This window comes from Ambystoma mexicanum, chromosome 8 (genome assembly GCF_040938575.1).
Source record: "Ambystoma mexicanum isolate Mex_15411 chromosome 8, UKY_AmexF1_1, whole genome shotgun sequence".
Lineage (NCBI taxonomy): Eukaryota > Metazoa > Chordata > Amphibia > Caudata > Ambystomatidae > Ambystoma > Ambystoma mexicanum.
In genome coordinates this window covers 1,723,880,875-1,723,908,806 of record NC_090929.1, presented here as the reverse complement: position 1 = coordinate 1,723,908,806, position 27,932 = coordinate 1,723,880,875, and the positions used below count along the sequence as shown (strand labels likewise).

The following is a 27,932-nucleotide window of genomic DNA, read 5'->3' as shown; positions in this document are numbered from 1 at the left end:
AGGAGAAGCGGAATGTCTTAAGGGGTTTCCGGAACTTTAGGAGATCAGGCTCGAGACAGAGTGCGGTAGGGAGGCTCTTCAAGATGGAGGCCCCTGATGAGGATAAAGATCTCCCTCCAAATCTCTGCTTAGAGAACCGGCTCACTCACAGAAGGTTGGAGGTAGATGAGCGGAGGGCTCGGGAGGGACAGTATTTAGGTAGGCATCATTGCAGATAGGTAGGTCCCTTGCCCCAGAAAGCCTTGTGGACTATGCAGAGGGTCTTGAACTTGGTCCTTGCAGACACAGGGAGCCGTGGGCTTGAGGCCAAGGATAAGTCTTGCGGTTCTGTTTTGGATGAGTTGCAGAGGGTGCAGAGCAGAGGCAGGGAGGTTGAGAAATAGGCTATTGCAGTAGTAATCCTTGAGAGAACCATGGCGCTGGAAACAGTGAGCCGCTGGGGGAAGGTGAGAAAAGGAACAGTACATCTGAGGAGGTGCAGCTGGTAGTTGGACTTTTTAGTGATGTTCGAAATGTGAGTGGAGAAGGAGAGAGTGGAGTCGAAGATAACCCCCAATGTTTTTTCCTCGCATGTGTGTGCCGGCGCAGGGCCAAGGGAGGCTGGCCAGAGTGAGAGTGGGAAAGCGGGAGCAGGAGTTCCAATGCGAACGATCTCAGTCTTACTGGCGTTGAAGCAGTGGTCGTTTGCAGCACACCATGACTGAATTGCGGACAGACAGTCAGATATGAGTGAGGTGGAGTAGGTGACAGCAGATTCAGTGTGGAGGGTGAGCTGAGAGGTAGCCAGCTTCTCCAGGAGTTTGCCCAGGAAAGGGGTGATAGAGATGGGGCAGTAGTTTGCCAGAATGGAGGGGTCAGCAGAGGGTTTCTTAAGCAGAGGGTGCACAAGGGAGTGCTTAAGAGAAGTTGTGAAAACTCCAGCGACAAAAGAGAGGTTGCAGAGATCGGCCAAGGCTGGAGTAAGAGAGTCAATTTTGTCCTTAATGGTTTTGGAGGGGCTGGGGTCCACCTGTTTGAATGAGGGCCTTCATAGACCGGACTTGTCTGGCAACTTCATCAGGTGTGATGGGAGTGAGAGAAGAGAGGAGAAGTGGTTGAGGGGCCGAGGGAGGTTCTAGGGGTGTTGGTGTAAAATGTGGTGTGGGAGTAAGAGAGGAAAGTATGTCTTGGGTTTTTGCAGTGAAGTGAGTAGCCAGGGCCGAGCAAAGGCCCTGGCTGGGTGTGACAGAAAAGGAGGCTGCTGCAGGATTGGCCAGTTCCTCACAGGCTTTGAAAAGTTCGGCCGGAGATGCAGGCTTGAATAAATACATTTTCTTGGTGCGGATGTAGAGACGATATTGCCTTTGAAGGAAGCAGCAGGCCAGTTTGTCAGAGGGTCCACTTCACACATTCTATTTCTGATTAGCTGCCCTACACTTGCGTTTAAGGGCAGCCAAATAGTAATCGTACCAAGAGTTACACTTTTTGGAAGGCTTCAGTCGGACCCTTATGACAGGGGCAAGAATGTCAAGGGGGTTGGTGATGGCGAGGTTGAGGTTAGCGAGGGCTGTGTCAGGGTGAGAGTCAGCCACAGGGATAGGAGGTGGAGAGTAGGTGGATGCAAAGGCAACCGCTGTCAATGTTTTCATGGGTCTGGTGACTTTGAATCCGGGTGGGCACGCTCGGTGTGCCGAGGCAAGGGGAGAGGAGAGCTTTAAGTGTGCAGAGAGAAGAGAGGGGTCCGTCCTAGAGAGAGAGAGGTAGTGATTTCAAATAATGTTTGCCTATAAGGCCTAACAGTCTATTGTGATGATTATGAGTCAAATGAAATGAAAGGACAAATTCACCTTGCTGTAATAGCCATTTATTTATTTATTTGATACATACACGCCCAGGACCCGAAGGTATCACAGCGCTAGGCGCCATAATGATCTTAACTATCGGAGCCTAAACTCCAGCCTCAGCGCCTGCACTGGCACTGACGAAGGTACACCAATGATTGAGCGGAATAGTTTGCCCTCTAGACGATCGATCTAGCCATATCATATTAGTTGCGCATAAGGAGCCAGTGCCATATAATGTGCCCGGCACAATGCTGCGTTTATACATGGTGATCAATCCCTCAGTCCTTTGTCCTCCCTTGATATTAATGTTCCTTTTGAGCACCTGCCTTTTCATGAGCACCTTATTAGTTACATAGTCACCCTGGTCTGATTGGTGATGGCGGGTCCTCATAGGAATCCCAAGGTACGTGTAATTATTTACTATTTCCAGACGAACTCCGTCGAGTTTCCAAACAAACTTGTTCTTAATACTGGTACTATGACCAACAATCAAGACCTTTCAAAAAATAAAACATGGTCACATTTGCAAAACCGTGCTTTCAGGTCCTTGCCAATGCTCCTTACACGGGTTTGCTACAAATCCATCCATGTCGTATGTTTCGATATGATATGGCATTTATAACGTGCCTATGAAAAGGGTCAAAATATACATACAAAAAATAGGCACATAACAACCCCTATTTGACAAAATCCATCCAGACGTTGCATAAACATTCAATTCTGGGTCTATGATCTTTTTGATTTCGTCAAACGGCATTAAAGTTATAAGCCACCTAAAAATGTTGTGCCCCCCTCTAATTTTGCCCCCTCTTGACAATATCCTACCAAATTTTGTGAAAACATTCACATTTGAGTCTAAAATCTGTTTGCAAACTTTTGTGTAGATTTGTAAAAAAAATCTCTAATACCCCCCCCTCCCTAGGCAAAACTGCACCAAACTGTGCCGAACCTTTCGGGGGTTGCGCCTAAAATTATATTGCAAGATTTCATTCAGTTTCATTGTTTGGCGCCAAAGTTCTAAGCCATTAAAAAACAGCTTTTCATCGAGCCTATAATGATGAATTATGCAAATGGAGTTGATATGATATGATATGGCATTTATAACGCGCCTATACACAAGTGTTTCAAAGAATGTCCTTTTGTCAAGTACGCGAACATCCCAGGATGCCGTCCCTTTCAAAGATTTTGACACGCCTCACATTTTTAATTGACCAATCAGTGTGCGCGTTTGATGTCCCCGAATGTCTCCTGGCTCTCTGATTAGTCCAGAGGTGCCCACAACATCAAATACACCAAATCAGGAAATTAGTCCGTGGACCGGACGCAGAAGTCACAATTTTTTTGTATACTACTGGGCAGATATACACCAAATCTGCAAAAGCACACTTTTGGGACAAAGCCACCGATCCTCATGCAAGTTTGGTGCAAATCCCTGCAGCGGTTTGGACTATAGGCGTGCACAATGTTTTTTTCCATTATGTCTATGAGGGTTTCAAAGGTTTTGGGACCCCCCTCTAACTTTGCCCCCCCTTGCCAAAACCACACCAAACTTTGCACAATCATTCCGAGGTGGCCATATACTTTTAATTTTGCAATGTTTGGAGCAATTGGTCAAACGGCGGCAAAGTTATGAACCACCCAAAAAGTGTTCATTGTATGGGTTGAGCAACTTAACCATAACTACAGGGCCACTACCGGAGGCCGTGTAAAATATGAATCCTCTGCACAACATGTTGATGAATCATGGGGTGGGTCTTTCCAAAATGATGCTGAAGACAGTCAGATAATCTTTACACTGCAACGTCACAATGAGAAGAATTGAATCCATCTTCCAAGACATCTCTGAGTGGATGTCTGCTGATTGGCTAGGATTTAATACATCCAAAACCGAGATTGTGGTCATTCCCCCGTGGCACCTGTAGCGAAGAGAACTTCACAAATGTTTAGACCTGTCAAAATCTAACTGGTCTGTAAAAATGGCGATGAAAGTAAAGGCTTTGGGTGTTTACCTTGACTCATCCTTGTTGATGGATCCTCAATGTAGTGGCCTGGTGAGCTCTACCAACTTTCACCGTAGGATTCTCAGACAACTTTGTCCAATGCTGTCTACCTCTGACTGTGCCACAATCCCTAGGGCCAATATGTGCACCCAACAGCCTCTACCTCAGTATAAATAAACATCATATTACCCGCTTTCAAAGGCTTAGAAATATGGCCTTCTCGACTGTGTATCATAGTGGCCATCGGGATCATATGGTCCCTATCCAGGCCAGAATCCATTATAAGATCTTGACTTTGATCCATAAAGCTATGTATGATTCAGCCCTGACGTGTCTGGAGAAACGCGGACAGACTGGGTAGATCATCAGTTCGCCTGTCAACCCAAGTTCCCAGGTGTCAGAAAAGCTGGCCGTTTGGGAGGTCTGGTATGGTGGCAGGGAGTAAGCGGTGGCATCTTTGTCAATAAACTGGAAGTTTGTAATGGGCCGGTAGTTGGTCAGGTCGTCTGGTTCTTGTGTCGTGTTTTTCAATAGAGGTCGTATGACACCAGTTTTGAGGATCTCCGCAAATTACCCTTCTGTGAGGGAAGCATTAAGGATGCTAGGTAGGGAATTGAGCACCAGCCCCATCAATTGTTTATTGATGGAGCCTGGGATGATATCGTCAGAGTAGGAAGTAGGTTTTGGGTTAGCAATTGTTTTTAGAAGGTCTGGGGGAGAGAGAGGAGCGAATTCAGTCCAAAGGGGCAATGTGCATTCTGGAATGCAGGGAGGGACTAATGGTATGATATGATACCACCTGACTAAACTACAAAGAGCACAAAATGCTGCAGCCAAACTGCTACTAGCTCTTGGCCCAAGGGATCACATCTCCCCAGCCCTCAAAACTCTGCACTGGCTCCCGGTTGGCCGAAGGGTGACCTTCAAAACATTATGCATCTCACACCGAGCAATGCATAAAACTGGACCTCAATACCTTCAGGACAAACTAAAACCTTATCATCCACCGCGCACTCTAACATAAAGCTCTGCCCGCCTCCTAGTTATACCAAAAACCAACACAGTCAGGTTGGGTGGATCATCATTCTCAGCCTTGGCCCCCACTCTATGGAACTCACTTCTACCCCACAAAGACCTCATGTCTTTCCGCAAATCACTGAAAATGTGGCTATTCCCCTAAAAATCGACTTTTAACACAAACAGTTTAATCAGCTACAATAGACAGTAACCCAAGGTTGCCGAATCAAAAAAGCATTGTGACCCGATCGTGAAAAATGGAAAACTAAAATTGCCAGTGTAAACTAAAACGGATAAACTAAACAGAATGGAATGGAGTGGATGAAAGAAATGAAATGGATGAAACGAATAAAACAGATGCAATGGATGAAATGGATGCAGTGGATGACACGGATGAAGCAGATGAATCGGATGTATTAGGTGTAACGGGTGAAGCGGATGGAAGGGATGAAGCTGGATGGAAGGGGTGAAGTGGCTGGAAGGGGTGAAGTGGCCGGAAGGGGTGAAGTGGCCGGAAGGGGTGAAGTGGCTGGAACGGATGAAGTGGATGGAACAGATGGAGGGGATGGAACGGACGGAGGTGATGGAACGGACGGAGGGGATGGAACGGACGGAGGGGATGTAACGGATAAAGGGGATGGAACGGTTGTAGTGGATGGAACGGGTGGAGTGGATGGAACGGATGGTGTGGAGGGAACGGATGGTGTGGATGGAATGGATGCAACGGATGGAATGGATGGTGTGGATGGAACTGATGGAGTGGATGGACTGGATGCAACAGATGCAACGGATGGAATGGATAGTGTAGATGGAACGGATGGTGTGGATAGAACGGATGGTGTGGATGGAACAGATGGAGTGGATTGTGTGGATGGTGTGGATGGAGTGGATGGAGTGGATGGAGTGGATGGAGTGGATGCAGCGGATGGAGTGGATGGAACGGATGGAGTGGATGGAACGGATGGAATGGATGGAACGGATGGAACGGATGGAGTGGATGCAACTGATGCAACGGATGGAATGGATGGTGTGGATGGAACGGATGGAACGGATGGTGTGGAGGGAACGGATGGTGTGGAGGGAACGGATGGTGTGGATGGAGTGGATGGAACGGATGGTGTGGATGGAGTGGATGGAGTGGAAGGAGTGGATGGAGCGGATGGAGTGGATGGAACGGATGGAGTGGATGGAACAGATGGAGTGGATGGAACGGATGGGATGGATGGAACAGATGGAGTGGATGGAACGGACGGACTGGATAGAAAGGCCTACTGAAAACCACCATATCACACTACCACGCTTACTCTCTGCTATACACCACCACTCAACTAGAACACAGCAATACTATGACACATTCTGTATAGCTGTTCTCATACTAACACCTGCCGCTTACTCCTCAACATCTTAATTAAACTCAGCTAACTGAGCACACACAGCTAGCCTAAGCGTCTCCTCAGGCCTAACGCAGCCAGAAATCAGTCTGGGTGTCAACCCTCCAGAATGAACACATATTCCTGACCTCCCGAACACCTCACCTACCGCTAAGAAGCAGCTATCATACATGTGCCTCACCAGCTGCACACATATCTGGTGCGCCCACGCACCTTATGACTCTCTCTCTCTCTTTCAACTGACTTGAACTACGGTTCCCGAGGGCGTTCAACCTACCAGCGCTTTGAGATCATACCAATGATCCATAAGGCGCTCTATAAATGCAAAGTAACATAACATAACATATGTCATTTATAACGCACATGTACACACGTGTTTGTTATGGGAGGTTGATTCAATTATTTGTTGAATTTTGTCTATTTTTTCAATAAAATAGTTGTTTATTCTGTCACATTTGTTCCTGAGTGTCTGGCACCTCGGGGTTGAGTGAGGTTTAGGCGCAATACTTTACTACTTCAAAGAGGACTTTGCTCCTGTTAGAGGCTGCTCCGTGGCGGTGGAGTCGTTGTCAGCTTTGGCCTTGGTAATCAGAATCCTGCAGTAAGAAATTAGAGGTTGGTGAGGTCGCCACGGTTACATTTTCTCTAGGGCTCTGATTGAGCGTTTACTGGAGGCGAGCTTGGGGTGCACCAAGGGGTGGGTTGCATGGCCTTAGCCCTGTTGGCTTTATGGGGGGCATAAGTGTCCACCAGATGCATAACTGGAGTACCGAGGACTGGCGGGGAAGTCTGTGAAGTTTGCTTCTAGCTCACGGGCCGGGAAGATTTTGAATGAGCAGCGTTGAGTGATGGGGCGTTTAGCCTGACCTTTGTGAGCTGTAGTCAAGTGGGTGACTGATATTGGGATGGTGGCATGGTCAGACCAGTCAAGTGGGATAGGGTCCGCACAGGGGATGCAGGGGGATGATGTGAAGAGTAAGTCTAGGGTGTTGCCTTTGTTGTACGTGGGGAAGAGCACAATTTGCTGAAGGTCTATGGATCTGGTAAGTGCAAAAAGCATGCTTCAAGTGGTTCTCGCTGTGGGATTCAGGGACATTCAAATCTCTGAGGAAGACATTATTGGTGTGTGCTAGTTTGGCAGAGCAGAGTATGTTGGAGATATCAGCCATGAAAGAGTCACTTCTGCAGGGCCGTCTGTAGATGCAGTGAAAGGCGATGGATTCCTTGTGAGATAAAGGGAACCGGCAGACGAGTGATTCGAACAAGCTTGTTCTGGGAGAGGGGATGATGGAGCATGACCAATTGCTCCTGTGGATGATTGTCACTCCGCCTCCTGGAGGGAGGTGGCACATGGCGATTTCTTTTGGTGAGTAGTAGTTGTAGCAACTGCTTTGTAGGTGGAATGCAGGATAGTGGGTCTGGCCCTTGGTCTATCAGGTCCGAACAGGCACAGACAGGCGAGGTTCTTGACTTTGTCTGTCTTTTGCTGAGGACGCCAGCAAAGGGGACGCCTAAGCAGGTCTGGTTAAATAGGTGATGGGTGGAGCAACTGAGTGGTAGGGTCTGGTCACATGACCAGCAACATCCTGAATGCAGTCTGCCCAAAGTTGCCCTCAAATCCTTAAGAAGCTACCTGGAAGGTGTGAAAACAGGTGATGAGTGAGCAACTGAGTGGCAGGTGCTGGGGCATTTGACCAGCAGCCTCCGCACTGCATTCTGTTGTAAGAAGTGATTTTTGTCTTATGACAACAAACCCAGAGTATCTTGCCTGCAGGAAACGGAGGGGATAGGGAAGTGGAAAGGCTCCCAAACTGAAACCATGGTGCTGGGACCCTTCCCTAGGCCTACCTAACCACTCTTGTTTCTTTAACCCTGCCCCCCGCCCCGTTCCTATGCCAGATGAATTCAAAGGGACTCCAGGGATCAGTACCCTGGTGTTAAGCTGGCTTTGTTATGTCAGGGCTGCCTTTGAAGGACTGTTCCCATGATACCTCCTGGGAGAAGCTTTTGTGCCCGGGGGCAAGGTGTTACCCTCCAGGTAGGAGAATTAAAGGGGTACCATACTGGATATTGTTCCACATAACAGTTGTGGAGACAGTCAGCCCAGGCGCCAATATACATCATGTCAAGCATGCCAAGCTCACAGCTCAGTTCAGACCTGGCACTGATGTGATATCAAATTGTTGTGGCTTTATAATTGTGTGCCCTTTGCAGTCACCATGAAACAACCAGGCAAGGCCTATATGTATAGATGTATGCACCACTAGACTAACTAAGGCATACAATCATTATAATTTAGATGAAAGGTGCAGATGATTAATAAGCGACCTCCGCCTGCAGGAATTGTATCTTGAAGCAGCAGTCAGAAATGTACATGTGACCTTTGAAGCTGTCCTGTGCCACTGCAAGATTGGGGCTGAGGGTCTCGGGAAAGGCACATGTTGCACTATCATTTTGGCATGGAGCATTTATGGTAGGGGGGACCTTCCAGAAACAGAATTGCCAGCATCATTTTAATGAATGTTCATCTGTCTGGGTGATTGAGGCCCTTAAAGGTCTAACAGACGTTCCTCTGAAACAAAGGTTCTTCCCTCCAATAACTCTTAGCAAGTCCCTCATGGTAATATTTGGAGTTTCCGTACTGGCCCTTTCCCTCATCTGCCAATTCACAGATGCTTGTTTTGCTCCTTATGTGATACAATGTTTCTGAAGCTTGTGAATCTGCTTAGAATGAAATGCTGTGCATATAGTCTGACATCTAGTGGTAATCGCGCAGTATTGCATCTTTTTTTCGAAGATCGAAAAAAAAGGGAGGTTGACTTAGGCGTGTCTGTAACATTATCCCTATCTTGATGTGTAGTGCACCCATGATCCCTCACGCATCAAGGTTCCCCAGATAAATTTTTTCCACGATACTGATCGGTAGCTTTCACGTGGAGCTCGTGTTAACGAGATTTATTGCTGGTTTCTTCATGTTTCTGATGCATCCTTTTGCCGATTTCTTCGCCGACCATTTCCTGTTTGCCGTCCTACGAATCTCCGATTGGATTCCTGACAGCTGGCGACAGCCTTCACCATCGGGCTTCGCCATTTACAGTAGGGAGAGTGTGGACCCTTATTCTAAACATTTCCGTTTAGAGAATCCATTTAAAAAGAATTCTGTGATAGGAAGTTTCCGTGGAGGAACACTCATAAGGAGTGTAATAACTGCTCACCTCGTGACCACGACGAGCGGCTTTGCAAGGCCTGTTGACTCTTTAAGCCTAAAACGCTTAAAGAAGGCTCATGAAGCGGTGGGCAGACGAGGATCCCTCCAGCAGCCAAGGCCCCAGTTCGGAGGCCGAAGACATTGTGGTGGAGTCAGCCGACTGCCGTCCCCAGCCCCACTAGGCATGCCGAACGCACTGCTATGGGGAGAACACCCACTAGCGACAGGGGCACACATTCTCACACCGCCAAGACTAAACACACAAGCCCTCGGCCTCCTTTGATGATACCGTAGAAAAGGCCTCTGACATCTGCGAGCCCGTCAAATGTTTCGGCAGGGCCTGGTGATACTGATGGTTCTGAGCCCATTGCGCCTCCGCCGTTGCATGTGACGCATTGTATCAAGTCTTCCATTTTCCTGGGTGCCTCCCCTAAAGATTTGGTGGCTGTTTCCGACATGTCAAAACACGCTTCTTTAAGCCAAACTTACCCTAAATTATGGGAAGAGCACACTAAGGCTCTTTCCCATGGGTCTGGTCCCAATACACCCTCTTCTTTGCCGCCAGGCTATACCCAGGCCTCCTTTGCATTGTCACATGTCCTTACAAGTGCCCAAAGGCCCTATTCAGGAAGACTTAGATTTCCCACTTCCAGAAACTCCAACTACCAGCTCCTGGACTAGGGAAAGGTCTGAGGAGTGTATGGACAAAGTCTTTGAGTTCATTGGTTTTTCAGCAAGATTTGACGAGATTCTTCACAAGACAACTCATTCCTTCAAGGATAACCCTAGGCTTCAGTCCCCAGTGGTCCGCCCTACCTCTCCTGGACTCAAGTTACCTGATCCCTCTGAAGATATTTTTCTGGGGGTTCAGTATGATCAAGATGAAGACATGTTCTATGTCCCGGACCAAGATGATGTGTCCAGGATCCTGTCTCTCGGGACCCAGACACATGGCTTGATGCCGATGACCAGGGGGCCTGGCCCACTACCAATGCTGAGCCTCATAATATCTTTTTAGTCTCCCCTCCTGTTACCCAGCCCAGGGAGGCTTCCCCTATTGACGACCAGCGGCTCTTCAATAACATTATCAGGCAGGCAGTGGACTACTTCAAGATTGTTACTCAGGAGGCGGTGCCTGACTCCACTTTGTGGATGACTTTCTCAAAGAAAAGGTTCTGGTCAGCCAGGTTATTCCCCTTCTCAACTCCATTACGAAGCCTATTTGTCCCCTCTTCACTTAAGCCCTGCCTTACTTGGGCAGTGAATCCGCACGTTGAAAAGATGTGTCGACTCGCACCCTCCGATCCCCTCTATATTCGGGAACACTCCATTCCGGACTCCCTGGTAGTTACCACAACTAGGACGCGTTCAGGCGTTCCCCTGTCTTCAGCGGAGGCTCCTCCCGATAAGAACTGTAAGGGGTAAGAGAATGACTTCTTCGGCACACTATAGTACCCACATTGCCAATAACAACACTCTCCTTACCAGCTTCAGTGATGTCCCGTGTAGTCTGGTACAGGACAGACTTCAGAATGTTCCTGAACCATCTAAATCAAAATTACTTGCGATTGTGCAGGAGGGACGTCAGGTCCCACTAAATATTCTAAAGAACACCCTTGACACCATGGAGATGGCTCGCCGGGTGTTCGCAGAACGGATTCTTTTAAACGCCATACTTGGCTGAAGAACTCTGGGTTTGAACCCGAGATGCAAGCCTCACTTATCAATAAGCCCATTGAAGACTCAGCTCTCTTTGGAATGGCAGTGCATGACACTCTCGAGACAGCAAAAAAAAGCATGAGACACTAAAATCTCTCAACCAGATTTTTAGCAGGCCGTACGTGCAGCACTGGGTTTTCAATACCTGTGCTCCTTCCGTGGGCAATCCTTCTCTCAAACTGCTCAGGGTTCCTACAGCACAAGCAAATCTCCATGCCAAGGAGTGTACAGCATGTATCAAGCCTCTAACAGCAGGGGTTTCGGTGCAGCAAGGGATGGGGTAGGAATGCAGCCACCAGAGGCTAACGCTGATCCTACCAGAAACTGACTCTACAGTTCAGGTCCCCTCCCATGGATCTCCAGTAGGAGGTCGGATAACATGCTTCACCCATGCATGGGAGGGGATCACTTCAGACCAGTGGGTGCTCAAGACTGTAGGCGACCGTTATTGCATTGAGTTTCTCAAAACACCTCAATATCACCCACCAAAGAACAGACCATCTCCTCATCCTCCTGGAAGAAGTCCAGACCCTGCTGCAAAAGGGAGCGATGGAACTCGTCCCATATTACTTCCTTGTGCTCAAAAAGGACCTTACCATGTGCCCTGTCTTAGACCTGTGCCCTACAAACAAGTATGTCAAGCCTCAGAGGTTCAGGATAGCAACTCTGCAGGAGGTAATTCCACTTCTGAGGCACAGGGATTACATGGCCACCTTGGATATGAAACATGCATACTTTCATATTTCAATGTTGCCAGAGCACAGGAAGTACCTAAGGTTCATGATAGAGGACACGCACTATCAGTTCAAAATACTCCCCTTTGGCATTGCCTCACCTCTGAGGCTTTTTACCAAGGTATTGGTAGTGGCAGCAGCTCACCTGCGCAGACGTTCCGTTCCGGTGTACCCTTATCTAGACGACTGGCACATAACTGGAGATATGCATCAAGCGTGTCTGGAGAGCACCCAAAGACAATAGACCTATTATTTCAACTGGGGCACTCTATTAACAAAAAGAAATCAAGTCTTGTTCCCAGCCAAGTGAAACAATTTCTGGGGGCCCTGAATCGAACAGATGACAGGCTTGTCTTCCCCTCCTATCAGAGGGTCCAAAACATGTTGTTCCAGATCCCTCAGTACGTAGCCCGTCGTCAGATAACCGTACGGAAAACCATGCAGCTTTTATCAATGATGGCTGCCTGCATTCTCCTGGTTCCACACACCCGTCTGTGCATGAGTCCTATGCAAGAGTGGGTCTCGAGCAATGGTGTCAGGTAAGTGGTCAGTGGGACGATCGAGTGGTTGTCTGGAAAGTCCTGGTATCACTGCAGTGGTGGATGAAGGACAACCGTCTTAAGGGGAAATCATTCACCACCCCCAGAGACTCATCCCTGTCAGAGTGGGGAGCTCACCTTCTAAACCAGACAGTGCACGGCACGTTGTCACAATCAGTGGTGAACAAACACATCAGCCCGTTAGAGTTACTAGCAGTTTTCAAAGCCTTGACAGCCTTTTAGACAGAACTGTAAGGGAAGACTTTCCTGGTTCTTACAGACAGCACAACGGCCATGTTTTACTTAAACAAACAGGAGGTACTCCCTCTCCAGGGCTGTCCAAGCTGGCACAAAGCATTTGGAAATGGCCACTCAAACACAACATGTTCCTCCTATCACAGAACGTTCCAGGGGAACACGATCTTCTTGCAGACGTGCTCAGCAGAGTCGTTTGGATACCTGTAGAACACGAGTTGCGCTTGCACGAACACATTTTGCACAACGTCTTTGCAGAATGGGGACTTCCAAACATCGACATCGTTTCAACCCTGGAGAACACACATTGCCGGACGAATCCTCCAGGCTTCCCCAAAAGATGTCCAAGGGGAACGGTCTCTGGATCAAATGGTCAGGAAGGTTGGCATACACCCCCCCGACCCCACTCCTCTCCTCAACAGGATAATTCACAAGATGCACCAGGAACAAGTTACACTAATCCTGATAGCACCAATGTGGGCCCGGCAGCCATGGTTCTCACATCTCATGAGAATATCACTGTGCCCTCCAGTGAAACTGCTTTGCCCATACAACATGTTCTTCCAGGATTAGGGGACACCTCTGCACCCTGTCCTCATACTCTCAATTTAGCAGCTTGGCTCCTGAGGTTATAGAGTTTGAGCATCTCCAAGGTATACGGACATTCTTAGAGAGGCACGTGAACCAAATACCAGGCCCTGTTATTCCATTGAGGTGAAACGTTTTGTCATTTGGTGTCATACTCGTAACATCAACCCAATTGACGGTTCACCCACACACATAGTCCTTTATCTAACTGACCTCTTAGACTCAGGACTAGTTTTTAATTCACTGAAGGTCCACCTTATGATATGATCGTTTATTTATATAGCGCCTATACACAATGTGTTTCAAAGCGCTTCTCTCGTTGCTTGCTTCCCTCGCTGCTTAGACCACCTCTCGGAGCAAGGTTTCCTGGTAGAAAATCCCTGTAATCAAGGCTTTCATGGAACGGGTGAAAAGACTTCACCCGCCTATTTCTAATCCAACTCCCGGGATGGGACTTGAATGTGGTCCTTACGAAACTTATGGTCCTCCTTTTGAGCCAATGCACAAGGCTATTCTTAAGGCTCTTGCCTATAGGACTGCTTTTCTGGGGGCTATTTCTTCCATTAGAAGAGTTAGTGAACTACAGGCTCTCTCAGTTCAGGACCCATTTCTTACCATTCATAACAACAAAGTGGTTTTGCAGACACATCTAAACCAGTCCATTGAACTTCCACCTTTCTTTCAGAATCCCACTAACTCAGCTGAAAGAAGCCTCCATAGACTAGATATTAGGAGAGCAGTGGTGTACAACTCAATAACACAAACCATTTCAGAAGACAGATCACTTCTTTCTCTGTTGCCGCTGGTAGAGAAGGGGACTCTGTCTCTAAGTGGGCAATATCTAAATGGATCGTTAAATACATCCACATGCGCTAATCTCTCTCTAAGAGAGATTTAGCCTTAGCGCCTAGAGCACGTTCTACTCAAGGCACAGGAGCTACTATAGCTTTCATTGCAAATGTTCCTCTAGATTCTATTTGCAAAGCAGCTATCCAGAGTTTTGTTCACACCTTTCCACAGCATTACTGCTTAGACACTCACTCTATAACTGATTCTCAGGTGAGCCAAGCAGTGTTAAGACATCTCTTTGCCGCTGTTCCTTTAAACCTTCTACCACCATCTCCTGATTCTGCTTGCTACTCTATGCACATTATGTGATTCTACGCAGATTTACAAGCATCAGAAGACATACATTAAATACCGTAATCATATTTCTATTGCTTGTACCTGCTTAGAATCACATGCGCCCACGCTTCCTCCCCATTTGGAGTTGAAGGAACGTAGGGCCTCATTACGACCCAGGCGTTAAGGGGTTACGGGGTTACGGGGCCATAAAAGGTGTCAGTGCCGTTAAACCCTTAACGCCTGATTACGAGGTCCCTTTGCGGGTTGCACTTTAACGCCTGCTTTTAGCAGGCATTAAAAAACCAACCCGCAAAGGGACCTAGGATCAAATTACAGCACCGTAATTTACGGTGCCGTAATTAGCGCCTTCCCCATTCCCATTGAGCCCTATGGGGCAAAAATGGGAATGGGGAAGGGCCATGGCGGCATGGGGAATTACCGCCCCGCCAACCTCGGAATGGGGTGGTAATTCCCCATCCCGCCATGGCGGACACCGGCATTGACCATGGTGCTAATCTCACCATGGTCCTCCGCCTGGGTCGTAATGAGGCCCATAGACATCTTACACGCTCTTTTCTTCTGTACTCACTCACACATTCTATCAGGCTCCCTTATGGCAGAACAAAAACAACCGGGGGGACCTTGACATGTGAGGGATCATAGGTTCACTACACGTCACAGTAGGGATAGTTTTACAAACATGCCCAGGACGATGTCCCTTTTCGATCTTCGAAAGAAAGATGCAATACTCTGCAATCACCACTAGACGTGGGACTGTATGCATCTAAGCAGATACAAGCACCAGAAATACGATTACTGTGAGTAATGTATGTCATCTGTTTGAGAGAGAGAGTGAGAGAGGGGATTGACATGTGGCATTGGGAGATAGAAAAATGAGATTTGTCAGCAAATGACCCGGGGAAGGAGTGCAGGGTTGCAAGTTGTTCTGACTTGTAAGGCCTACTCGCCTCTTTCCCGACTAACCGACTCACCTCTAAGATCTCCTAGCACCTTGCACTACATACACACAACCCCTCCTCCACAAACAGCCACCAACAAAACTAAGTTCTCCTCTTTAGGCCTGTCACACTCTCCCACAACAGCAGCTAACCAGACACAAAGCGCTGTAGTGTATCAGATCTTCGGCTCTTTCCTGTGGATAACATACTCCTAGGTATCTCCGCCCAACCCATAGAAGGCAGATAGGCACTCAGGAACCGGATGACCTACACCCATACACGCCACAGGTTTCGCATCTGCTTCTCCCACTGTCCCACTAAAGACCCCCCCCCATCCTTTTTCCTTACAGTGACAAGCGCAGCAAGGCCTCCAATTGTGGCAGACAGGCGCAGTACAAGACCACTTACATTAAATTAATAAAAATATGAAAACAGGGTTTTCATACCCTTGCCATGCTCAATCCTACTGGCTCATGCATGGTAAACAGGGGCAGGGGCCATCAGACATGACCTTGCTGTGGGCCCCACACTGCTCCTCTCACATTCATTTACCCACCCTCACATTCTCTCCTCATACCTCTTTACCTCTACATGCTTATTCAATAACCCATTAATCCATGTTACACTTAACCATTGACTCATAGGTACACCTCCCAGGTATCACAGGTCCTTAAACTTGCATTCATTGGTTCATCTGTCATTCATCCCTCCAGTGCCATGGCCTTAATCATTTATGTTTCCTTATAATTATTCATTCTTTCAACCTCCCTTAATTTCATTCATTCATCAGTCTGTGTTTGTATTGATTGATCCACCCCTTCTGTTCCCTGTCTCCACTCTTTTCCTGCTTTCTGCTGCACATATCCCGCTTCTGCCTAAGCCCCGAACAGTGACCCACCGTTTCTGTGTTCTTCTCCCCCCTTAGATGAGGCAAGGGGCCTTTCTGGTGAACACAGCCCGCGGCGGCCTTGTGGACGAGAAGGCTTTGGCTCAAGCCTTGAAGGAAGGCAGGATCCGCGGAGCGGCCCTGGATGTCCATGAGTGCGAACCCTTCACGTAAGTGACGTTATTCTCCTGGGGCGGGGAAGGGAACATTGTTATGAGGCCTGTAAGACTGCCCGAACCCATTGCACCCTTTAGGAAGGACCTGAAACCTCTACTCTTCAAAGAACATGTTTCCAATTGCTGATCTCCCCCCTCAACCCTCTGGAGTTCCCCCCTCACCTGCTTTCCCTGTCCATCCCAGTTCCTCTGCTGCCCCTGCACCATTACTCATAACCCCCAGGGTGCGCCCTCTATGTACAGAGCTCTCTCGCTTCCCACACATAAAGGGGCAGAGGCCTGGGAAGTGAGAACCAAGAGCATAATGGGGCAGATGTGTATTTATTTATTTATTTATCATTATTTATATATAGGAAAGAACAATGCTTTTCCTATTCACAAAATAGATAAAGAAATCAGATTTGACGGGAAGCAGTGAGCTTCTTACAATGGCGAGAGTTTGAGGGACATTCTGACCAGGTTGTGGAGGGAAGTAAATGGAACAGTCACCGGGGACAAAACATAGGTGGATCTACGTAGATTAAGGACACCCAACATTGGACGGTGCTCGGGATGTAATCATGATGGGTGAAGTGCTAGAGTGGAGGTAGGGAAAGTGAGGAACAGGGCCAGGTTAGAGGTGAGGGAAGACTTTTTGCTAGAAGGCAAATGAGAGGTAGGTTAAGAAGAGGGACAGTTAAATGGTTTAATGTACGAAATGGGTACGGTTTCATCAACAGGAATGACACTAAGGAAGACATGTTTGTACATCAGACTGCCATCAAGAAGAATAACCCCAGGAATTACCTGCGCAGTGTAGGGGATGGAGAGATTGTGGAGTGTGATGTAGTGGAAGGAGAAAAGGGTGCAGAAGCAGCTAATGTCACAGGCCCTGGAGGAGTTCCAGTGCAAGGCAGCAAATATGCAGCGGATCGTAATCATTACAGACGCTATCCCCGCCGCCGGGGTCCTCCTCGCAACAGCGAGAGTGGAGAAAAAAGTGAAGGAACTGAGAGTGCACCTGAAGAAGGCAATCCTCAACAACAGCGCCCTTTTCGTAGGCGGCGTTACCCACCATACTACATGCGAAGGCCATATGGGCGTCGAACACAATATGCTCATCCTTTACAGGGGGAATTACTAGAGGATGCTGATAACCAGGGAGCGGGAGAACAAGGCAGACCAGTGAGACAAAATATGTTCAGGGGTTATAGACCACGATTCTGCAGGAGCCCTCCTTGTCAAAGACCATCTCGAGAGGACATAAATGAAGAAGATAAGGAAAACCAGGGGGATGGGACCCAAAGTCAGCAACCACCTCAACGTCGGTATCGTCGTAACTTCAACTACAGATGCAGACGCCCAGAAAATCCTAAACCACAAGATGGTAAAGAGACCAAAACAGCCGACACTTCAGCTGAGAACACGTCTGCTCCCGAGGCCGAGCAGGGCGGTGCTGAGTAAATACCGGCTTACCATCTCAACCATCAACTGGTTTAGTCATCAAAAAGAATGAAATTCCAGCAATAAGAAATGAACAAAGAATTCGAACTGAAGACCTTAAGTGCTTGCTTTATACAATTGACCAGATGACCAGAACGGTCTGCATTATGTATGCAACATGAATTTTTTATTATTTCTACCTAAGGTCTTTTGGGAATGACAAACATGCTTTTAGAAGCCTATTTTTTCTCAATATACCTTTTTAAAAGGTTTTTAAAATTGTTTTGTATCTGGTCAAACTGAGATTTTTAACAACCTTATTTTTAATTTGTACGGAATTTTCACTCACGTTTTTCAACGTTAACCAATTGCAAGCATCTGTTATTAAAGGTCTTAAAGTATGAAAAATAAATAAGAGGAGGGAGAGGAGAGAGGATTGAAAGCTGGGGCGAGAAGGATGGCATAGCAGTGGGAGGGAAAAGGAACTGAGAGGAGAGAGCAGAGAATACGGGGGACAGATGAGAGTAGCCAGGGTGACGAGAATCAGGAAGCGAGAACTGATGCATGAAGGAAGAGGATGTTAGGTACAATTTCATTTACTGCTATTTTACCTCTATATTTGTGGACCCCCAACTTTTTCCTTTTGTTTCAGCCTCGTGTCCTGACATTCTGCCAGTGGAGTGCAGCCTTCAGCTGCGCTCCACTGTGCTTTTGCTCATCGGAAACTGACTTGTCCTTCAGACAGTCGGTACTGGGAAACATTGGGCCTCATTACGAGTTTGGAGGTAGCCATGCCGTTTTTAGCGGCATGGCTACCCCTAAACTCGTGTCTGGGTCCCGAAAAATGGGAATCACCGGCCCATTCCGACCTTTGCAGGCCCGGTAATTCCCATTCGTGTGACCCGGATCCGGTATGTCCCCATAGGGCTCAATGGGAATGGGGAGGAAGCTAACAACAGTCCCGTTAATGATGGGACCGTTGTTGGCATCCTTTTCTGCTAGCGGGTGCCGCTCTGCACGTCTGGTCTGACCAGGCGTAAAGGGCGGCCCCACGAGCAGAACTTGTAATGAGGCGATGAGGCAACAACGGCGCCGGTAGCACTACTGGCGCCGTTGTTGCCTTACCGCCAGGGTCGTAATGAGGCCCATTGTTTCCCTTAGTCTTATGACTTTGTTGCCACATTTGGCAACTGTATTTGAGGGCGCAAAGTACATTACTGTACCTCACACTGGGGTCTTTGCGTTTTCAGGCCCTAGTCATCTACTAAGGATTTTTTGGTAACTGGACAATGTACCTAGGAGTAGACTGGTGGCAGAGGAAGCTTTTAGTGTATTTTTATTAACATTTACTGAGCCATACCGCTCTTACTGTGTTTGGCTCATGACTGTGGCTAGTGCCCGTCCTGGCCGTGCCACAAGGTCTTTTGTTTTCTCCTTTGGCTATTTTGTCCATTGTTCTTCCCCTTGCTCTTTGTGACTCAGGGAATCCTTATTTGGGCATGCATTTACCCACGAAATCCGGCGCTTTTGCAGGCTAATGCATGTCACGTGTGCAGGGCACCCAGGAAGTGAGCTGGGAATGTCTGCTCCCAATCCACACTACTGGTCCCAGGATGTCTGTGTGCATGAGGATGTGAGAGCCGCAGTGGTCCCTAATTGGACCACTGCTGGCATGCATGAGTGGGGCAGGTCTCCTCATTGGCCAACTGTGTGTGAGCAAGCCCTGGATCTTAGGATATGAGAAAGGGGTTCTGAGTGCAGACCCGCAGATCACCCTGAGGTCAGAATCAACCTTTATACAGAGCCAAATATCCTGAGAAGCAAAGCAGATTGAAGGACTGTCTGGAAACGTGCAGAGAAGGCTTGGCACCCCGAGCCCGCTGTTGCCCCGGTAGAGCCATGCTTTGCATTCGATCTCCGAAGACCTGCAAAGGTGCTTCAAAACCTTTGGGTGATGGGACCAATCACCCTCAATGCCTCCTTGGTGCCATGCAAACAAGCCTTCTCCAAAGTGTCCCTGGGCCCTCCAGTGGACTGACCAGCTTGTAACTTGACACCCATGTTGGAGTGTTGCTAAATCGACTTTCAGCTCGATATTTAGGAGAACCGTAGTTCACACTGCAACGCCTCTTCTTGCCAAATCTTGTTGTCCTCGCTGTTTTGGGCTGTGAGAGAGAAGTTTGCGTCAGTCAGCGAGACTTGGGTGCTCCTGCGTCACTGTGTGACAGTGGCGTTCGCTGCTGGTGACTTTTCTGCCTTTCTGCAAGTGTCCAGAGTCCCGCTGCATCAGTTTTCTCTTTGTCCTGCATTCGTGACGAAAGATCCAGCTCCAGTTTTAAACTGGACCTGCATCCGCACCCACAGCGTCTGTACACTTTGAAGTGTAACCAAGGAGGGGATTTCGTACTCCAGGTGACCTTCAAACCTGCCAAGTTTGATCCCGGGGTGAGCTAAGGGCGGTGAGTAATCATACCACTTATCGGTGGCCCCTACTTCACACAAACCGCTTTTACGCACAAACGATAAGAGCGTAGAACATAGAGTAAAACTTCAAATATGATCCATGAAACGTTGTCATTGGATAACACCATGAGCAAATCAAAACAAAAACTCAGTATGAAAAGAGTCGGGATACTGCACTCTCTTCCAATTGTCGAAACCACAATCAGAATCTGGAATATTCTTCTTATCAAGGCTTAAGCATGCCTCAGTCCAAAGATTTGACAAGCTTTTGTGGCTTTAAGAACAAATTATTTTTCTTTCACCCTGAAATGACAGCACAGAGTATTCGCATCAGCTTCCTTTAACCCTTTCAGAGATGGCTTAAAAGAGTGTCCCGAACCAAGCCACAGTCCAATGAACTCTTTGTCTTTCTACTTGTCAGCTTCTGCGTCCTTCTTCTTCGTCATAGATCTCGTCTGCACGTGCTGTGGTTCTTCCCTGATGCTTGTACTTGCTTCTAGTAGGAGTGCAGGCAGAGGGGTTTTTCCAGCAAAGATCTTAACATCGCCTAGGACCTTCCAAGCATGCCCCCACGGCGTGATGTCTTCCACAATGAACGGACCGTTGAAACAGGGTTTGTTCCACTTTTTCCTTGTGCGATTGCGTATTAAGACCGCATCTCCGGGGAATAGTTTGGGAACACGAAATTCTTGAGATTCACTTGTCGAAGCATCTCCTTTTGTGTTTTGTACAGCTCTGCACCCTTGTCGCTGCAGCTTTCCTGAAATGACAGAAATACTGGTCATACAGTTCAAATAGTCAAGCATTTCCATTCTAGCAAATCTGCAGTTGGCTGAGCATCACTTCTAACTCTGGATGGAGGCATTAGGGGTGTTCTCATTCGCCTTCCAGTCACTACCTCGTGGGGCGTGAGATGGTGGTCAGAACCCGGTTGGTTCCTTAAAGCATATAATGCCAGTGGTAGGCAATGCAACCACCCTTTCTTCAAGGTAAGCTTTAATTTGGCTATTCTTTCTTTTAGCAGGCCGTTGAGCCTCTCACAGATCCCATTTCCTTGCAGTTGATAAGCAGAAGAAAACTTGTGCTTTATACCAAGCAACAAGTTGATCTGTCAGATATTTGATTCACAAAATGTGGGCCATTATCTGACCTCATTACTTCACATACTCCCCATCTGGGAAATACTTCCCGCACTAAGAATTTTAGGTGGAATCTGGGTGTGTACAGGGACCTGCTTCAGTCTACCTTGAAAAGGGACACACTACAACATTATGTATCTATATCCATTACATACTTGTATCATATCGACATAGTCGATGTGTAAATGCTGAAAGGGGCCAGTGGGTCTCGGAATAACCCCCTAACTGTGCGCAGTGTATCCCCAGCTGTGAATTTCTGACAGACTATACAATTTGTCATAAAAAGTGCAACCTGCTCTAACAAATTTGGTACAAACCAATCTTCAGCAATCGTTGTTGCAAGGTTCTCCCTAGTTATGTGCGCAGGGTAGTGTAACTGCTCTAGCGCCACCCTCAATAAGGCTACAGGCATCACCGGTTTACCAGTGCTGTCTTGTCTCCACAATGCTTCAGAGGCGTTTAAAGAACACCCTCTTTGTGTCCACAAATCTTTCTCATCTTGAGGTGCTTCCCCCCGAACCGCCATAAGCTGTGTCAGGGCTCCAGCTTCCAGGCTCAGGAGTGGCACGAACCAACCATCCCCTCCCAGGTCTTGGTGCCTGCAAGTTTAGACTTACACAAGCCTCCATGACCCCGGCGGGGAAAGAGGGTTAGGGTCTCGTTGGTTGGATGGGTCCCATAGCAAGGGTAACCGGTGAGAGGACTAGGAAAGGGGAGATGGACAGGAAAGGGAACATAGGATAACACAATACAATATTTGCACATTCACAGCATGCACAATTCCCCCCCACACCCCACAACGAAGGCTAGAGCCAGAAAGAGACTTATCTCAATGGGTGAGTGCTGGCCTCCTGCCTGCGCACTCTCAGGTGCAGAATCCGAGCAGTGTTATTGCTGAAAAGTGGGAATTACCGGCTGCGTGTTACCTCACACACTGCACCTTACATTCACACACTCTCACACAAGTGGTTAATTGCACCCTAAACATGTTTTTGGTGCGCCATGCTCAGGTAGTTAGGCACATGCTTCTGCCCAGATTATCCCCTTCACGAGCGGGCTACAGCCGCGCGTGGCTCCGCGTCTATTGGTGGCCAAAGTAATTGTTCTACTAAGAGTGTTTCTGTGAAGCAAAAGCTTGTGTTGTGCTTCACACAAATCAAGTTGTAACTCTTCAGAAAGCCGCGTATTAATAAGAGCGTTCTCTTCCTGTAGGTTAACTCGCAGCAGTTAGTGGTTTAATACATGCACAGCTACGCGCTGCATGAATCCTAAGACTGCACGTAGTTCGGGTTGCAGAAACTACTGCACTGATAATCAGGATGTTTTCACTTAGCTTTGCCAGAGCAGGGGACATGAGAATCTTGGGCTGAGCCCCCTGCGCGTGCCCCCGACCGCAGCTGCTGATAAAATCTCTTGACTCTCTACGATGCGCAACAGCGCTGCGCGCCTTCCCCCAGGTCTGGTTGGTCTGCCTATGGCTTGCGGCACTTATCTGAATTAGATGAGGGGCCCGGGTGAAGGATGGCTGGGGCGTGGCCCCTCGTTCTCTTGCCCTTGCTCGGAGCGCCAGAGAACGCGTCTTCACTCGTTGCCGTTCTGAGCACAAGCCCCGTGCTCTTGTTGATCTTGTGCTCATCACCACCCGACGTGGGCGGTGATGAGTAGTTCTTGGCCCGGGGGTGCTTGGGAAATGTAGTTTGTAGGCCGATTCTCCTGCAGAAAGCACATAGGAGCCTTTTGTAAGGCAGGAGCCTACTTACAGAAGCATGTTTCTTGGTGGTGCTGGCTACCAGTAGTCTCTGCCCCTTTCCCAGTGCTAAGCTACCATGATTGTTGCCTTGTCCCATGACAAGCTGTGTTTTTGACAGTTAACTATATTTTTCAACCACATTCATCAACACAACCATTTTCTCTTTCACATCAGGTGTTTCAAAAGTCATTACGTTTTCTGAACATGCAGCGAGTTTTGCCTCATCGTCTGCTGCTTGGTTTCCACGTGAGATAAAATCTGCCCTTTTAGTGTGAGCTGCGCATTTAACGACCGCAATGGCCACTGGGAGTTGCAGTGCCTCAATAAGCCTGTCCAATAAGGCAGTGTGCTGTACTGGCGTGCCATCCGCTCGGAGGTAGCCCCTCCTTTTCCAACGTGCTAACCCTGTGTGCACCGTTGACATCACATAGGCGGAGTCGCTGTACACTATTACTTCCTGGTCTGCATGATTCTCGAGCGCGACTTTCAGCGCCACTAGCTCTGTAGCATGTGCTGAATAGTGAGATGGGAGTCATGCACTTACCAATGTCTGAAACTCCCCATAGGCTCTGTGCTTTATCACAGCGGCACCCGTATATCTTTGTCCATCATTTTGATCGATCCTTGAAGAACCGTCAATAAAAACAATTTCTCTACCTGTCAAGGCATTTTCTTTTACCCTTGGAATTTCATCATAGAATTCTTCATAGTTCGCACAGTCATGCGCATGCTCATCCTCTGCCAGTGGTTCAGCTACAAACATGGCAGGATTCACTACTCTGCATCAAACTATTTTGATCGCTGGATTCGATATGACTACCTCGTAGGCAGAAGCCCTATGAGAAGTCAACGTGCCTTTTGGTTTCTCTAGAATGGCAAATAGTGCATGCTCAACAAATAACATCATGGAGCATCCCATCACTATGCTTGCAGCTTTCTCGATGGCGAACGCGGCGGCTGCCAGTGATTGTTCGCACAGGAAGTGACCCCTCTTTACTGGGTCTAGAATCCTACTGTAATATGCAAGGGGATTGTACCCCAATGTAGTTCTCTGTGTAAGGACTGCTGTCCTAACAGTGCCAACTGTATGCAAGAATAAAAAGGAATTCCTCAGCATAGTTAGGAATACCTAAAACTGGAGCTGTGCAAATTGCTTTTTTCAGTTCTTCAAACCCTTCTTCCATTTCCTCAGTCCACACGATTCTTTCTTGTGTTGCTGTGCCTTCTTTAAAGCCTGCAATTAAGGCCTTATATATGAGCTGTAGTCAAAGACCCATGCTCTGACATAATTACATAATCCCAAAAATCTCTGCATGTGCTTTATCGTGTGTGGTTTTGCAGTTTTCAAAATAGCCTCAGCCCTCTCAGGTGTAACTTTCTTTCCTTCGTGTGAAATCAATTGGCCAATGTACAACACTTCTTGTTGACAATACAATTCTCTTTGTCAACTTTATATCCTTTGTCAGCAAGTATAATCATCAGCTGACACAGAATCGCGTCTACACTCTTCCTCAGCAAACCAAAATGTTGTTCACATATTGCAAGACAACGCTTTCTAAATCAATATTGCTGGAGTCCATCTGCAGGACTCTATTGAAAATCAATGGAGACTCACAATACCCCTGAGGCAAAAAAGTGCTTTTCAGACGTGTTTGTCTGAATGTAAATGACGTCAGATCATGTGAGTCTTTGTGCAATGGGATTGAGAAAAACACATTTTTCAAATCAATCACAGTGAAATATCGTGATTTAACAGGTGTATTGCATAGAATTGGAGACATGTTAGGAACTAACGCGGCTTCTACAATTTGGTTTATCGGCCTAACATTTTGAATTAGTCTCCAAGTCCTACCCTTAGATTTTCTGATAAGATACAGAGCAGTATTACACAGTGACTGTGATGTCACTAAGATACCCTGGTCCATCATGGCAGAAATCGTCTTAAAAATACCTTCATCTGGCTCTCGAGACATGGGATACTGTCGTGCTCGAGGTAAAAATGCTCCTGGTTCCAATTTAATCTTTACTTCTCCAACCCCCTTGAACAGGCCTAAGTCATAGGGACCTGTAGTCCACAATGAAGCTGGCACTTTTGCCATATCTTCCTCAAAGTACTCGGGATGCTTTTGTGCTATCATCATTTTCTGAGGCACCTCTCGTTTGATTGCTTTTACCCAATAGGTAATGTTCATGTCAGATATCACTTAGTCATCAGATGGATGATCGCCAAATAGATCATCATCAGTGACGTCAATTAATCTGTAACCTTCTCCAATGGAAATTATTGCACACCATTGTCTGCCTTTGTCATCATTCCGATCAAGCAAAGCCATTTCACCTCGCACTATAGCTGCTTGTAGATCTAAAGGAAAAACTTGTCTCTCTTCTTCTCACATAGGTATTTTTGGCCTAAACAAAAATTTGTCAGGTATTGTCATTGCTCTGTCCACTAGGCCTGGCAGATATGTCAATATAATGCGTACTCCATAATGAAGAACTTCCCGTTCTAAAGGTATTGCTCGCATGTCTATTTGTCCTGAAAATGCCCTAATAATTTGGCACACATTTAGATAATGCATTCCTGGTGTTGAGCACACTATGCCCTCATCGGTGAACGAGATTGTCATATTCAACTTCGTCATTATATCTCGACCCAATATATTGACAGGTGTCTGCCTCGAATATAGCAAAGGCACCTTCATGTTGCATTCTCCTATGGAGACTGGTAATTCTTCAGTGAAAGGAACTCTGGTTGTAGCTCCTGAAAAAGCCTTCAGTATTCATGGCAGTGTCAGACATTAAAAACCTTCCCTCTCGTATACACGAGTGTGTTGCACCTGTGTCTACCAAAAACGAAAAACTCTTGCCTCCTATATTGACGTCTACCCTCGGTTCCCCATGAGGATTCGGCATCACAGATAGTACTGAACACATCAAGTCTCCCAGTGAGCTGTCCTATTGTGGGTACAGCCTCATTCCATTGCCTGTAAAAGGATTCCCTCCATCAACAGTGACACCCCCTATTCTAAGAGTCGTTGATTGCCCTGTACTTGTGCTCTGCTGGATCTGCATGGGCGTGTGCTGTGACTGCCCTTGTGGTGGAGCCGCTGCTACCTGCTGTGTCTGCATGCCTTGCTGCATTCTCGGCGCTTGCTGCTCCTGCTGCATCGTTTGATTCTGAGCAAACCCATCACCACACTGCTGCGAATATGCAGGTGGGTTTAAAAACGGATTAAAAACTGATCTTAAAAACTGATTAAAAACTAAAAACTGATCTTAAAAACTGATCGTTTCGCACAAACCCTTGACTTCTACACATACAAGCAAAATGCCCTGTCATCCCGCATGTCCAACATATAGGTGGCCTTCTAATCTGCCCATCCTGCATGCTTTGACCACCATTCTGCATATTTTGAAACCCATCTTGATTGTTCTGGAGGCTTCCTTGATTATTCTGACAATTTCCTTGATTATTATGAAAACCTCTTCCTCGAAATCCACCCCTTTCCCGCGGAGTAAACCCATTATTACTCTGATCAAGCTGCCTTTGGTTATTCACCTGTGGCATATTTGCAATCTGCTGTGAATTTGATCTATCTACACTAGTCAACATTGACCCTTCAATGGCATACTTAGACAGTTTTTTCTGCACTCATTTTGCCTCTTCACTCTTTCGGGCATCGTCTTTTCCTGCAGGAGTCTACAATAATGCGCAATGGTCAGCTGAATCTCTGACCACGGTTTTGCCTCTATACCCACTATCTTCTTGAGCTGCTTCCGTATAGGGTCTGGCATTCTCCATGCCTCTTGAAAATTCTGAATGCAAACAAGCGGATTATCACCGTTCTGCATCTTTTTCGTCATTATAGCTCCCATATCGGACCTATTCGGATACAGTACTCTAAGCTCTTTCCCGACTACTGCCCTACATTTATTGAATGGTGCTCCATCATGATCAGTGTTGACTGTAATCACACCAGCGTATCCTGCCCTTGTCCACACGTCATCAGCTCTGTCACCAAGTATGGCGATTAGAAGACCCTTAATGCCCCTTATAGCCAACGTGTTTCCTCCCGTCATTTTCTCGAACTCATGTATCCACTTCCCAGCACCAGAAGTTAAACTTGGGAGTTTACTCCTTAAATTATTGTTGTCAATCTGGGGCCATGGTATATACTGTGGTGTGACCCCTTTTTTCTCTAACAAGGGAAATTGCAATGCCCCAAACTCATTCTCATCTCTCATCATTCATCTGTCCACCGCAGGGACAATATTACCACATCACCTTCTTCCTGGTAGCGATCTTAATCTGCTCACATAAGGCGGCGACTCCCCCCTCTCACCATGGAGTTGCCTTTTAGGTTGGTCTGACTGTGTCAATTGTTTTGACGCCCTAATTACAGGTGTGTTTAAATCTGACCATCTGACTTCTTGCTCCATTGAAAAACATCCCTCAGGACCGGATACATTCCCTCTTTCTTCCCCATAGAAGGTGTCTCTGTCTTCATCTGACATTTCTTGTGCCCAACTCGTGCAACTTCTCTCCTCGTCATCTCTATTTAGAGTCAATCTATCTAGAGACAGCTCTTTTTGCCTCGCACTACCTGAGACTCCCTCTATGTCATACAACTGAGTACTCTCGAGTCCATCATTTTTTTCCTTCCCTTTAATTTTTTCAGAGCTTTCATGTCATACTATACTTTATCGATCTCTTCCCCAATGCTCCTAGAGTCAAACT

The 27,932-nt window shown here is 47.3% G+C and overlaps 1 protein-coding gene and 1 pseudogene across 2 annotated transcripts in view; both read left to right on the top strand.

Moving 5' to 3' along the window:
• Window positions 1-27,932, top strand: part of CTBP2 (C-terminal binding protein 2) — a 307,050-nt gene that overhangs the window by 156,806 nt on the left and 122,312 nt on the right. For both annotated transcript variants that reach the window (XM_069612046.1, XM_069612047.1), the window contains exon 6: window positions 16,284-16,414. In XM_069612046.1, coding sequence (XP_069468147.1) covers window positions 16,284-16,414 — 131 coding nt within the window. The remainder of the gene's footprint in view (window positions 1-16,283; window positions 16,415-27,932) is intronic.
• On the top strand, window positions 17,069-18,105 carry LOC138473517 (Y-box-binding protein 1 pseudogene; annotated as a pseudogene).